This window comes from Choloepus didactylus, chromosome 27 (assembly GCF_015220235.1).
Source record: "Choloepus didactylus isolate mChoDid1 chromosome 27, mChoDid1.pri, whole genome shotgun sequence".
NCBI classification, from domain to species: Eukaryota; Metazoa; Chordata; class Mammalia; order Pilosa; family Megalonychidae; genus Choloepus; species Choloepus didactylus.
In genome coordinates, this window is record NC_051333.1 from 6,249,984 (window position 1) to 6,264,672 (window position 14,689).

The 14,689-nt window shown below is 41.2% G+C and overlaps 1 protein-coding gene and 1 pseudogene across 1 annotated transcript; both read right to left on the bottom strand.

The window, feature by feature from the left end:
• Nucleotides 1-561: 561 nt before the first annotated feature.
• Nucleotides 562-8,579, bottom strand: SIGLECL1 (SIGLEC family like 1). The gene is given in 6 exon segments (XM_037820538.1): nucleotides 562-756; nucleotides 1,791-1,947; nucleotides 6,723-6,828; nucleotides 6,975-7,068; nucleotides 7,070-7,260; nucleotides 8,504-8,579. Coding segments are annotated over 6 exon segments (819 nt in total).
• Nucleotides 8,580-10,262: 1,683 nt separating this feature from the next.
• Nucleotides 10,263-10,625, bottom strand: LOC119520928 (annotated as a pseudogene).
• Between the last annotated feature and the right edge of the window lie 4,064 nt (nucleotides 10,626-14,689).

The window sequence follows — 14,689 nt, forward strand, 5'->3', positions numbered from 1 at the left end:
AGGGAAGTTTTAATGCTCCCCCAACCTGGGGTGAGGGTCCTGTTGCCTGGTCAGGTAGGCAGTGTGTATCTCGTAATGAAGGCAGGGGCGGGGCCCTGGGCCCTGGGTCCTCACAGTCCTATAAGATAAAGCTCTAATGCCTTATCCTGATGTTCAGGACCCATCATCATGCCTTATATGCGTCTCCTAAGTTTCATCTCTGGACACCACGTTATACTCACTTTCCACCCAGGAACACCTCAGGTGAAAATACTAAAGTTCAGAGGGGACAGTGGTGGGGGGAGGGATGTGCACAAAAGGCTTTGTCCAAAGACATACATCCACTAAGCAGTGAAGCTGGGATTCAAGCCATATAAGGCAGCTCCAAAGTCTGGTGCTCTTGTGAATTTACATATCCCTGGCACTGAGCACACTGTGGGGGCTCTTAAGCTACTTCCTTTCTCACATTTATCTCTCCTTCCTTTGATTCCATCCCAGGTTGAGGCATGTTTCTTCTGGCTAATCCAAACAAGTTACAGGGTTTGCTTTCAAAGGTTGTAGGATTAGGGCCAAGAGTAGCCCCTATTCAATGGAGAACCAGTGTGAGCAATAGGCAGAGTTGGGAGAGCTGTGTGAGCTGAGGGGACTCCAGGGGCTCCAGGGTTCTGGGGAGCTCCAAGTTGGATTTGTAGACTCTTGTAATTCCAGGAATAATATGGACTCCAGGTTTGATGTAGTTTCCACAGGCTTCATCCGCTCCAGTTTATCTTGCTTTTCCTGGAATTGGTGGATGGTGCAAGGTAAAGAATGAAGGATGTTGGCACAGATCTGGAGGTGAGGTATCTAAATATTAAAAGGACTCCTCTTTGAGTACAGAATTAAGATAAAGTGGAACAGGCATTGATTTAGCCTTGCCTCACAGTCCCATAGTTTGAGTTTGTAATCCTGTCTTCTCTCACTGGCCCTCTCTGTACACTCCCAGCCCCAGGAACCATCCCACAGGTTCCAGACTTCTGACTTCAGTCAGAAGTGTTGCCTGACTTCCCCAGATAGATTTAGTCCCTCCCTCCTGTGGGCAACCATAACCCCTGGCCTGGCCCTGTTACTGTGCATGTGCCTTCCTGACTGCCCTGGTTATTCCCTGAGAGCAACGCCTGGGTCTGACCCATTTCTGAGACTCCAGCATTGTCCAGCATGAATATTAGGAAATATTGGTGTAGTTAATCCTGAAAGGAACACAAGCTCCTAGAGCAAGGTTTTAGGAGGGCAGCAGGGCACTCTGGTCCCAGATCATCTTAAATGGTAAGTAACAGTGAGGCCCTAGCAATCTCAGGGCAGCAGGCACTGTCCCTTCTAAACCTTGCTGAGGATATGGGCACTTAAGTGAAGGAGTGACCTGCGCTTGGCCTTGTGTCCAGTCACTTCAGGCTGTCTTGGGCCTGTGGCATCTATAGACTGCTGATCACTCCCTGCCAAATGCTCAGAGATCACCACTCTAATGCTACAAACACCACTAGGGTTTCCCCTGATCCTCTTCTCAATGGAGTCTCTGAGTGCTGGTTTGTGTGTGTGTGTGTAAATTGCTGATTTCCATTAACCTCTTTAGTTGTTTCTAATTTTTATCCTTCTTCCCTTTTTGGACTTTAGCTTCTTCATCTACAAGAAGATCTTCAAGCATGCTCTGGCATTCTCAATGTCATATAGGATTGAGGATGATAATTCCTTTATAATACTGTATGTTCCTCGCCCCATGGGCCAGTTTATCATTATTTTGCGAGAAAGAGTAGATTCCAGACACAATAGGTACCCACCAATATTCAGCTCTCAGAAAATGGGGTGATTATGGAGTTTTCTTGTTCCTCAGTCTTCAGAAGCATCTTGGGTTCTTGGCATGCTCTGACTTTAGGACTCTTTTCTGTTTCCATCTCTGCAATTTTCCTTGCTTGCTTCATTCTGATGTGCTTCATTCTAAGGCAATAACCCTCTTGATTAGTTTTGGCTCTCCACCTTCCTGTACCCCCAAATGGGCCCTGGATTTGGTCAGAAGTTCAGGCTTACAGCCTCAACAACACTACTGGTTCATCATGTTACCTGGGCCAAGCCACATAACCTCTCCAGGGATCAGTTTCACACACTGTAAAGTAGGGACACCCTGCTTTATTGGGTCATGGGGCTCAGATGAGGTCATCTATGAAAGTGTTTTACAAAATGTGAAGAGATTGTTGTATGTCTTCAAGTCCACCTGATTATCCCTAGAAACCAGCTCCTCAGTTTGCCTTGCCACTCTGCTCTTCTTTCTCTCCCCTGATAGCCAGTCAGTCCCCAAGTCCCATCCCTCTGGCTGCCCCTCGTCACCTGCCCTGGCTCAGGACTAGCCTTTCCTGGTTAGACCATGGCACCAGCATCCTGCCTGGCCTCCAGCCCTGGACTCTCATTCTCCAGTCTATGTCCCACCCCAAGCTGACACTGTTCCTTCTGGCTTAGCACACTTCCATGGCTCCCAACTGAGGGTTAAGTCCAAGCCATTTGGAATGTCCAGTGGCTCCCCTGCCCAACTCTCTAGCCTGAACAGCATCTCTGCCCTTCTCACTCTAGGCTTCTATCCAATACTTTTGGCTGAGTTTCAAAGGTTTTTATGAATTAACACCAATGACCTTTTCCAATCTCATTTTTAGCCATTACCCATCTCTCAATGTACCTTTGTTTCAATGACACAAAGACACCAGGAATTCCTCAAACATACCTCTGGGGTTCTTGCAGCTGCTAGTTACTACCACACAAACGAATACTCAACCTTCCAGGCCCACCTGTGACAAAACCTCAGGGATTCTTGGCTGGCTCCTCCACAGTTGCCACTGCCTCCTTTGCTTCCTCATTTATAAAATGGCAATAAACCTCTGTCCCATGGGCTTTTCTGTGGCTCAGCCTAGTCCTGATGGCCCTGCATTGTGATGCCGTGTTTGGTGCCTCTTTCCCTTGCCAGACGCTGAGCTCCTTTTTGCCTTCCCTGTGCCAGCCTGTAGCAGGTGTCAGGCAAAGCTTACTGGTGAGTTTTTTTTAATTATAAATTTTTTATTTATTGAGCTTGTTCACATACCATACAATTATCCAAAGATCCAAAGTGTACAATCAGTTGCCCCTGGTACCATCATACAGCTGTGCATCCATCACCACAATTAATTTTTTTCAATTTTTAAAACATTTTCGTTACTCCAGAAAAGAAATACAGACCAAAAAAAAAAACAGGAAACTCAAATCCTCCCATACCCCTAACTACCCCCCCTCCATTGTTGACTCATAGTATTGGTATAGTACATTTGTTACTGTTGATGAAAGAACATTAAAATACATTAGTTTGCAATAGGTATATTTTTTCCCTTACATGCCCATCTATTATTTTTTTTAAGTTTCAAAATAGTATTTATTTTTCAGATATTTATAGTCATCTTATTTGATAACACAAAATAGTGGCCATGTTATAAATTTTACAGATGAGAATATTGTTGCACTATTCTCACCATACATAGGTTGCAGAATAAGTCTGAATACAGATCAATACTTCCTCTTCTTCCTCCTTTGTATTTACAAACATACCTCCACATAACCCTTGCTATTGAAATTATTTTTATCTGAACCAAGGAACTAAATGCATTGAGATAATTTTGCTTTGTTTATAGGAATTCTCATTGTAAGCTATACAAGCTTAGGGATCAGAGAGTAAATAGATTTTTTTTTTTTTTTTGCTAAACCCTCTATCTGAACTCAGAAGCTAAAATGGTTCAGTATTTTCCATTAACTATGCAATAATAGTAAATCTTGGGTCCACAATTAATGTTCTTTTGTTTCAGTGTATGAAATAAAAGTTAATAATTGCCACTTAAATTTAGTGGTTCAATGACTACAATAACAGATGTCTCTCCATAAATAAATAGACATTTTCACCAACACTGCTCCCTATATGCCTTTGCTCTATATGCCTATCTCCAGACAATGGCATCTAATCTACACCAATCAATAGAACATAATTGAGAATACACATTTTTCAATGCTCTCAAAAAGTGTAAGAGTATTCCTTTGGATTTTCAAAAGAAGTCTTTATTTTCAGACTTAAATCTAATAGTTTTTAATTATTCTTAGTCTAATTCCTGTTTTATCAATTAGGAAACTAAGAGCCATCTTACAAGTTAAGTGAGAAGACCACATTTACAATCAGCAAGTCAGAAAAGTGAGGCAAGTATCTTCATCTTCTGACTTCTAGTGTTTCAGAAAGAATGGCATACCATAAACCTGAGTTACCCATTTGAAATAGAGTAAAAGAAATGGCAGCATGGAATAGGATGTGATTTCAAGTATGTTTTCTCCTTCATAATGTCACCATTCTGCAATGTCTGTTTATTCCTCTCTGAAATATGGAATTAAAAATAATTTAATATAGGGTTGTGTCTTATGATGACTATGATGATAATAAAGCCAAACTTATATTCAGTAGTCACTATATGGCTTAAAAAATACATCTTCCTTTAATATTATGGAATCTTTCTCCATATCTTTCTCTCCTTCCTTTGTTTTTCTGTCAGTAGGGCTCCCTTTAGTGTCTCAAGTAGGGCAGGTCTTTTACTAGCAAAATCTCTCAGCATTTGTCTGTGAAAAATTTAAGCTCTCCCTCAAATTTGAAGGAGAGCTTTGCTGGATAAAGAATTCTTGGTTAGCAATTTTACTCCCTCAGAATTTTAAATATGGCGTGCCACTGCCTTCTCATCTCCCTGGTGGCTGCTGAGTAGTCACTACTTAGTCTTATGGTTTTTCCTTTGTATGTGGTGAATTGATTTTCTCTTACTGCTTTCCAAACTTGCTCCTTCTCTTCAGTATTTGACAGTGTGAAAAGAATATGTCTCAGAGTGGGTTTATTTGGATTTATTCTATTTGGAGTTTGCTGGGCATTTATGCTTTGTGTATTTATGTTGTGTAGAAGGTTTGGGAAATTTTCCCCAATAATTTCTTTGAATACTCTTTCTAGACCTTTACCCTTCTCTTCCCCTTCTGGGACACCAATGAGTCTTATATTTGGATGTTTTATATTATCTATCATATCCCTGAGGTCCATTTAAACTTTTTCAATTTTTTAACCCATCCTTTCTTTTGTTCTTTCATTTTCTGTTTTGTCATACTCCAGGTCACTGATTCATTGTTCAGCTTCATCTAATCTTGTGCTGAGTATCCAGAATCTTTTTAATTTGGTTGACAGTTTATTTCCATAAAATCATCTATTTTTTTTTAATTTACTCTTGCAATTTCTTCTTTATGCTCTTCTAGGTTTTTCTTCCTGTCTTTTATATCCTGTGCCATGCTCTCATTGTTTGTCTTTAGATCTTTGATTAATTGCTCCAAGTACCGCGTCTCCTCTGAACTTTTGATTTGGGTGTTTGGGTTTGGGTTATCCATATTGTCTGTTTTTTTCATATGCTTTAAAATTTTCTGTTGTTTTTGGCCCTTTGGCATTTGCTTAACTTGATAGGGTTCTTTTAGGATATGTATGCTAATTCAAAGATTTATCTCTCATTTGTCAGATCTACAGCTTGGTGGCGTACACTTTCTCTAACTAACCAGCAGGTGGCATCTGCGAGCCACCTATTCCCCTCAAGCCAGTTCTCCCCAACTTTGTCTTTGTGGTGTGTGGGGTCCAATTGGTGCACCAATTTTGCATGTGTAGTTGGTGCTGTTCACTCTGAATGTGGGGCGTGTGTCTGAGTGGTTAGGGAGTGAAAGCAGCTTTAACAATCATACCTCCCAGGTGTTCCTGAAGATTTAAGGCTGTTCCAAGAGTCTAAACCTTAATTTTGGTCTTGCCACAGATTGTCTCTGCTGCTGACCCACAAGTCCTTGGTATTAGCATATGGCCCCTGGGATTTCCAAGTGGGTCCCTCTTCCAAGCCATGCCCTTCTAGGGCCTCTGCTGAGGGAAGGGTGTGCTATGTCACAAGTGCACACCATCCCTCAAGGGAAACTCTGGGCCACTGGGCCGTGTAGGGGTGTTCCCAGCCTGCTGAAAGGATGGCTGAATGGGGAGTGTTAATTTCCCCCTTTTCGCACCTCTCCGCCTTCCTAGCTCCAGGACAATTAGCTGCGGGTGTGCAAAGGGCTATTGTCCACGCGAGATATCGCAGTGTGTGCGCGCATTGCTGGAAACACTTTCCGTCACACTGGATTTTTTGGTGCAGCTCTGGGCTTTGGTGCCGGCGCCGGGCAGGAGCATTCCCAGCCCGCTGGGAAGATGGCTGTAAGGGGTGTGGTTTTTTTCCCCTTTTGGCTAACCTCTGCCTTCCTAGCTCTGAGACGATTAGCAGTGGGTGCGCGAAAGGCTATTGTGCATGCCAGACATTGAGGTGTACTCACAGGTTGTGGAGATGCCGTTCCTGCCGCATCTGCAGCCACTTTTGGGTTTTTAAAAAAGAACTAGTCCAACTCCAAACGCCAACCCACAGTTTCCCCACACTGCAGTGTGGGTGCTGGCTATTCAGCAGGCTTACTCACTTGTTTCAGAATGCAGACTCCCGGTTTCACCATGTCCACAGTCCCTGTGGATTTAGCAGACCTTGTCCAGCCGGTGCATTGCTGGAACTGATGTTCTGGGTGACTTTCTGGCTTTTATCTAGTATTTTTCACAGAGGTGTTTTTTTGCCCTGTCTTTCCTAAATGCCATCTTCCAGAAGTCCCTGCTGGTGAGTTTTAACTCTGGTTCTCACGTGAGGGGCACGAGGCAGAGGAAGAGCTGTGCTGTTCCAATGGCTGCAAATGCAATGCCCTGGATCAGCCCTTTCATGGAAGTTTGGGGATCCAAAGAACTCTTTTCTGGAAGTAGAGTGGATATGAAAAAAGTTTTCTCTACCAAGACCCAGGAATCAAGGCCAGAACTCTTCTCCCTCCTCTGGCCCCAGCAGCCATTCCCAGCCCCCCTCATCTTTCTCAACCAGTCATCGGGCCCCTTGTACCCTCACTTGATATCAGCAGAATGCTCAAAGCATGGGTTCCATGATCATTCTTCCCCCCACAGAGAAGGTCTGTGCCCATTTCTGGCTCCTTGGTCAGGCCAGATGGTGGTGCTGTTGGCTCAGGCACCGAGCATGGTGGAAACCACCTGGAGGCTGCCATTGGAGCTGTCCACACCCACAGGAACACTTCCCATCCACCACTGCACAGAGGGTGTGGGGATCCCTTAGAAGGAACAGCGGCACCGCAGTGTCTTTTCCAAAGAGCAAGAGGAACTGAGCAGCATGGCTGGTGCTGTGGGGAGGGAAGGTCGGGAGTCAGCAAGACATTCTGACTTCCTCCTCTGCCTCCTCCAAGATGCAGCCTTCCCCTTACTCACAATTCACAAGGAACTTCAGAAAGACTTTCCGGAAGCTCAGAGGGTCTAGGCCTCACAGGCCAGTTTCCTTCATCCTCTCTCCTCATCTGGCCTGAACTTGAACACTGAACCTTCCGGACTGATGGTGAATGACTTTTCTCAGGATCTACATGAGTTATGGTCACTTATCTGTCCCCTAGCATAGAATTCCCAATCCCTGATCCTACTCTTCCCCTTCCCTCCCATCCCCATCTCTCCCCTTAGGCTGTGCCTCTTCCTGGGCTGTTCTATGATCAATTTCCCCCTACGTTACTTACCGGCTGGATGTTGCTCAGCAAGTCACTTTCCCTCTCTTTGCTATTTCTTATTCTGGAAAATAGGGATATTCACTGAACCTATCTCATATTGTTACTGGTGCAAGAATTAATGCCCTAAGATTTGGAGAGCTCCTAGCTCAGTGTGTGGTAAAGTATTACCCATTCAACAAATAGAATGCATTCTCGATTTCCTCCTTCCCAATCCCAAAGAGCTTTGGCTGAGTATTCATCTGAAGCAAAGATGGCTACAGCATTTTCTGGGTATGAACCTTTGAAACTGCCTCACTCCACAGAGACTAGGTAGGACATATGTGTTTTGTGAATATCATAGATTAATAAGGAAGAATCACTTTAAGTTTCTCAATAATGAGAAATTGGTTCTTAGTGTTTTCATGTACTTTTTCATTGGGGTCATTTAAGGTTACTGAAAGAAAGAGGTAATTTTCCCATAACCAGCAGTAGCCCTTTGATCTTAGACTTTTCACCTAGGTCGCTTGGGGAGAGGTGTAATTTGCAGGGGACTGTGATTGCTGTATTCTTGTCTTTACCATGTGGGGAAAGTATGTCTGTCGAGAGCGACCAACACATGCCAAAAAACTGACTAGCCTTGGGGCTTCCAGTATGTGTTAGTAATATCTGAAATAGCTCCTTATGCTCTCATATCTTCATACCACTCTGACAGCTCCCAATCTCTCCCACCTCCCCCACCCCCTGGCTGACTCTGCTCCTTCTCCCAGACTTACCCAGTCCCACCAGAATCTAGAAAACAAAAGATGGCTAATCTACATTGGTTGTTTGGTATCTATGCCCTTATTCCTTTCTTCATATCACCATAGCCCAACCCATTTTCTGTACACCTCACCTTGGCCCTGGAGCCTTGGCTTCCTCAGATACCTCCAGTGCTGCCTGTCCTCCCACTCACCCAGCCATAGCACCATCTGCAGCCACAAGAGCTCTTAGGAACAGGAGAGGCCCAGAGTCTTTACTAGGTTGACCCTGACTTCAGAACCTTATGTCCAGGAAGGATCAGTTGATGGGCAACTGAAAGAGGATGTGGGAGTAGGAGAGCAGAAAGCATTCTTAGAAAACCAGGGCTCTGACTTCTCAATCATCCTTACATGGGATGAGACACCACTTTGACACCCCAGTGCCCTGTCCCCTCTCTTCTCTCTCCTTTAGTCTTTCACTCCCAGTCCCTGCCCCCTTGTAAGGGCCTCAAAGGTCAGGTTTTGTATTCTCTCTCAAGGCTAATGGGAATGCATGGAAAGGTTTTGCATCATGGAAGAACAGGATCATGCCTGGTGTTAGGAAGATCCCATTTGAGTCAAGTGAGAAATGGCCAGGAAAGGGAGGGACTGCAAGCCAGATGACCAGGGAAGACACAGGTGTGGTGGTCTAGGGAGGACGTGTTGGTACATGGGCTGCAAGGGATAGAGAAGAGGGGACAGACTTGACAGATTTTGGAAAATAAAAATGGATAGGAATTACTACTGCTGAAAGGAAAAAACCCAAACTACTTCCTTTGCAAATGAGGTCCTCCACAATTTTTTGCCATCTTGCCTTATGTCCTCCTATGCCTTTTCCCAGCCCTTCCATGCCAAAGAGAAAATGTTGCCCTTTCCAGACTTTATCAAAACACACGTCTCCCTTTGCTGAAGCCTCTTCTCTTTTCGTGGCATTCCCTCTTGCAATTCTCTCCTCTGCCCACTTTGTTTTCAAAGCTGATTTCAACACCACCTCCTACATGAAGTTTTTCCTGATTTCCTACACAGACAGAAGTGGATAATTGCCCCCTTCTCAGAATTACCAAGTCATTTATCTGTTTATTCGGAGGGGCAGCATTATTTTATTTATAGCAAAGACATGCTACACACAGACGCCTCACAGCTGAAGGGAATGGCTACAGAAACATTAATCTTAGATGTGCAGCAACCAACACAACCACCCAAGCAGCATGAGCTCAGATTTCTAACAATGTGCTGTCATCCGAATGGTCACTTCCAGAACAGACCTCTAAGGACAAGGGTATCCACATTCACAAAAGTGCTTTGTTTCTGTAAAGCAAGTACTATACAAATGCACAGGAGTAACTAAGAACTGGTTGCTGTTACAGTAGCATTTTATGTGAGTACTTTACTCATTCAACCATTTGGCTTCCTCATCTGCAAAATGGAGTTACCTATTTCATGGAGCTGTTATGAGCTGTTAACAGACATTCAATAAATAACTCTATAACAAGTTCCTTTGACGGCTCGGCACTGGATTGGACACTGGAGGCATAAAAACATGGAAAGGTCCCTGCTCTCAGGAGGCTCAGTCTCTAGGACCACCTCCCACCAAACAATTCTTGACATGGTTCAACTGGTTGTTTTTTTTTTTTTTTTTTAAATCTGGTATCAAACAGGAGGGAAAAGTTTAAGACAAAACACTGACATGTTTACAAAAAGCTGTGTTTGTTAACAAAATATATTCTAACGTACAAAATTCCCAAGCAGGTCATTTTAAATCACAAATAAGAAATCACAATATTCAGTATTAATTTAAAAAAAAAAGAAAGAAAGAAAAGGTGGTGGTGGACATTTATGGATTTTGGTTCAAAATGAAAATGCAGAAAACAGTGTTTACTTTGGTGTATCTGTGTTGACGCTGTATTTCTCCTTGAGAAGCTTCAGCTGTTCCTCCTCCTTTTGTGTCCGTCTTCTGAAATGCTGTTGGCATTATAGTACAAAACCATGAGGCATCTGTTACAAACACTGAATCCTGATAGGTGATCACAGGCATTCCTGACATCAAAGATGTCTTCGTAGACCACACAAGCTGTTCCTCTAGTTTCAGGTGTGTTCCCTACTCTGATTTGACAAATAGGTCCATATTTCCCAAATACACACTTCTTCAGCTGTTATTTTGTAAGGTAAATTTCTTATGTATAAAATCCTGTTTACTTCAGGTGGAAGTTGAATATTTGCCCTCTTGGCCACTTGCATCACCGTCTTGGCAGGCTGGTGAGGTTACCGCAGCAGATGTTGGAAGTCCATGGGTTTCTGCTCATTGTTTTGGAGGGAGGCCAATAATGATTTTTTCATGAGAAGTATTTGTTTTTGTGTAGGTGAATAGTTACTTACTCAGTGTACATTCTCTTGAATTAATTACTGACAAAACTAAGTTTGTTCAGGGATGCAATGTTGCAAGCTAAAGAGCTCCTTTATCTAGTCTCCTTTGCAGTTAAGGGTGGCCATGTGACTGTTTTCATGGAAGTGAGCTGAGGATTTCTGGGTAAGTTTTGCCTTTTTGATGTTGTTGCTTCCTTCCTGTCACTCCCTTTTTCTCCTTCCCGAGAATATGGATGTGATACTGGAGGAAGAAAGCCACTTAGCCGTGATGAGGTAACCATGAACATGAAAGCCACTCACAAAGGATACTGTTGCTGAACAACACAAAGAACCTGGTTCACTGATGGCCTTGTGGAGCTGCTACACCAACCCTACACAGCCTACCTCTGTACCTCTTCTTAAATGAGGAAAATAAATTCTTATTTGGTTAAGTCACTCTAGTTTGGAAACTAATGAAATATCTTATTGGGGAATCTACCCAAGACTGAGCTCCTTGAGGGAAATTCACAAATCAAATAGAACTTTGTGTCTTCTGCAGAGTTTGATTAATTTTCAAATCCTTTCTTGAAACTCTCTCTTCCTTCCTTCTTTCCATCCTCTGTCCCTCGCTCCCTCCCTCCCTTGCTCCCTTCCTCCTTCTCTCCCTTCCTTCCTTCCTGTTTTTTTGGAGCACTGACTTAGGACTAGAAGACTGTGTTTGCATACTGATTGTGAGCTATGCCAATGATTCTTTGGAGGACCTTAGACTATAAATACTTTCCTTTCTGTGAGCCATTTTCTGCATCAAAGCCTGGGAAAGAGGCAGAATGAAGGGCGTGTGGGTGCTCCAAGTCTACAATACCACGCAGCAGAAACTGTCTGTTGTCTGACCCAACAGGCCAAGTGAAACAAATGAAAATAAGGACAACAAAACCACTAAAAAAAATACCTATTTCAAGTAAACTCTGAACACAGTACTGTGACAGTACAGCCTTAAATGAGATATATTCTGGAGAAAAAGAAAACTTAATCTTCACTTAACAAGTCTATTGTTATCAGTAATATTGGTGTTATAATTTTGAAACTATTTTACATTTATTATAGAAATAAGGCAAAAAATACATATATTAACATTATTAAAAATCAAGATTTTCACTCTGAGAACAAAGATACACAATATAAAATACAATAATTTAAGGAAAGGAAGTTTAATTTGAATGACAATAAATATAAGCCCTAGATTCTAAACAATACCTCTGTTTCCTCATTCTCTCCACTGAAAGAGCATAGAAACAATGATAGCCTCATAGCAATAAATGCACATCTTGGTTTCTAAATAATATTCAGTGTTGTACTGGAGCCTGCTCATATCACCCGGCAAGGGATGACTATTAAATTTCCAGGAATTTTGCAAGCTCTAATTAACTTAATTTATTAAATTATAAATGAGTTAAAAATTAAATTATGTAAACATATAGTTAAATTGTATTAAAAACAAAGGCAATAATTACTTAAAACTCATTACTTTGGAATTTTCTATTATATTTTACTTGAGGTAATATGCATATATGGTATCTATATGATGATACTACAAAACAGTATGCAACCATAGCTCTTTCCAGCTATGCATGTGTTGGTAGCTTGAAATTGACTACAGTGGGAGTACTTCCCCAGCAGAAACTGGCAAAAATTAAAATTAAGGGCTTCTTTATCCCTCTGGAGAGCTGTCTATTAAACATTTACCACCACACCAGTGCTAATACTTTTTACTCAAAGCAACCCAAGTTCCTTGTAATAAAGGTTGATTCTAAGTGTGGGACAGGGTAACACCAGGTGATCCTGGGATGAGGCCAATGATAGGGCCCTACCAAGGGACACAGACACCAATTTGAGAGGGCTTCTACCAGCCAAATTTAGGGCTATGTAAGCAGAAAAAAAATCAAGATTAAAATTGATTGCAACTCATCACAAATAAAAATACAGCTTATAAAAGTCAAATAAATGATAAAATTAGAAAATTATTATTTTGCATAGACCAATATAACAATGGCGTAGACAGTATCATCAATGGATATTAAAGCCATCATGTGAAAAGTTGTTGAAGAAAGGAATATTCATATAATGTCCCCACAGATTACTCATTAATTGCAAAAGGGAAAATATATCTTCACAATGGAGGTATCTGGCCATCACAACCTTAACCAAGTGACTAAAAGCCATCACTAACATTGAGACAACATGACTTCTGACATGATGCAAAATGGCATACAAGATACCATCTCAGAAGCTTTCTTGTCAAAAATATTTAAAACAGAATCTGCTCAAGATTGGGACTCATCTTTCAGAGTCTAGGAACTAGAGGGGATAGAGGAAAAAGTTAAACATACCAATGCATGAGACAAATCCAGAAAGTGGAACATTTTTCAAGACACCTGGCCTGGCCTCTTCAAAATTCAATATCATGGGGGAGAAAGGTGGAAGGGCTGTTCTAGACTGAAGTACACTAAGTATTAGAACACTCACATAAGATGTATGAACCTAGAGTCGCTCTTGAGCCAATTTTCATGAGATATCTGGAGAAATTTGAATAAGGACAGGAGATTAGGTAAATTATGGAACAAGTGTTAAGGTTTTTAGTCATGAAAATGATATTGTGATAGTACAGAATGAACTTGTTCTTAAGAGACATATGCTGAAGGTGACTTTTCAAAATGTTCTGTAACTCACTTTCAAATGAGACAGTACACAAAGAGTGAGAGAAACAAATATAATCAAAATAACAATTGTTAAATATAAGTGGAAGGTATATGTATATTCAAATTTTAAATCTTCCATATGTTGAGAATTTTCATAATTGAAAGTTAGGTAGAACATTTAAAAATAATAGCAGATTGTCATAAGCTTTTTTAGGTGGTGGCTACAACTACAGTGCTATTCCAGATAAGAGGAAATCAATTTAGTCCCTGGCATCCAATATTTCAGTGAATTAACTGGTCAAAGTTCTTTCTTCACTCTGATTTAACAAAAAAACACATGCAGCAGCCTGCAACCATCAGGTGGGGATGACAGTATGCTTTTGCTGTCATACCTCAGGAATACACATATTTTTGACTGAGTCATGATTCAGCCTGCAAGGATCTTCACCATTTCACCCCCTCTAGGGTATCATCTCCAGGATGTTGATGATATCGTTGATACTAGATCATGTAGAACAGCAAGACTATAGGTATCTCAGTATATGATTTCTTTTCCGTAGTATATTTGCGAAAATTACCAATGTTTGCAAAAGTAGTAGAAGTGGAAAGTGGGTCGGTCAAAATTCCTGGAATCAATTTGGAATCATCTAGAAAATTGATAAATAAATATATGCTTTGTCTTAGCAATTACCTTGATATTGTTATAGAAATACTTGTACTATGCACAAAGATATAGGCATGAGGTTGTTCACTACAACATTATTTATAACAAAAAAACTATAAATAATCTGCATGTCCAATAGTAGAGTGATGGTTAAGTAAATTATGATATATCCACAAAACACATAGAATACTGCAGCAGTGAAAAAAAAATAAAGAAAATCTACATGTTCTGATATGTAAAAGATACCCAAATATATTGTTTAAAAAGAAGGTGGACTGCATTAACATAATAAAATATCTCATGAAACATATTCAAAATGTCTATATGGAAACATTATTGACAGATTTTTTTAAAGGACTAAATCAATACCTGTTTGTGGATTTAAATAACGTAAATATGTAATTTACAATATTGTAAAGATATCCCTTATACCCAAATTGTTCCAATCAAAATCCAATAATTTTTTGTGTGAAATTTGACATACTGATTCCAAAATGTACATGCAATCTTGCAAGGGCCAAGAATAGCCAAGCCAATGGTTAGGTAAAGGAATCATTAACCATTCCTCAGATAAAATTCTAAAAGAGAGAGGCGTCCAA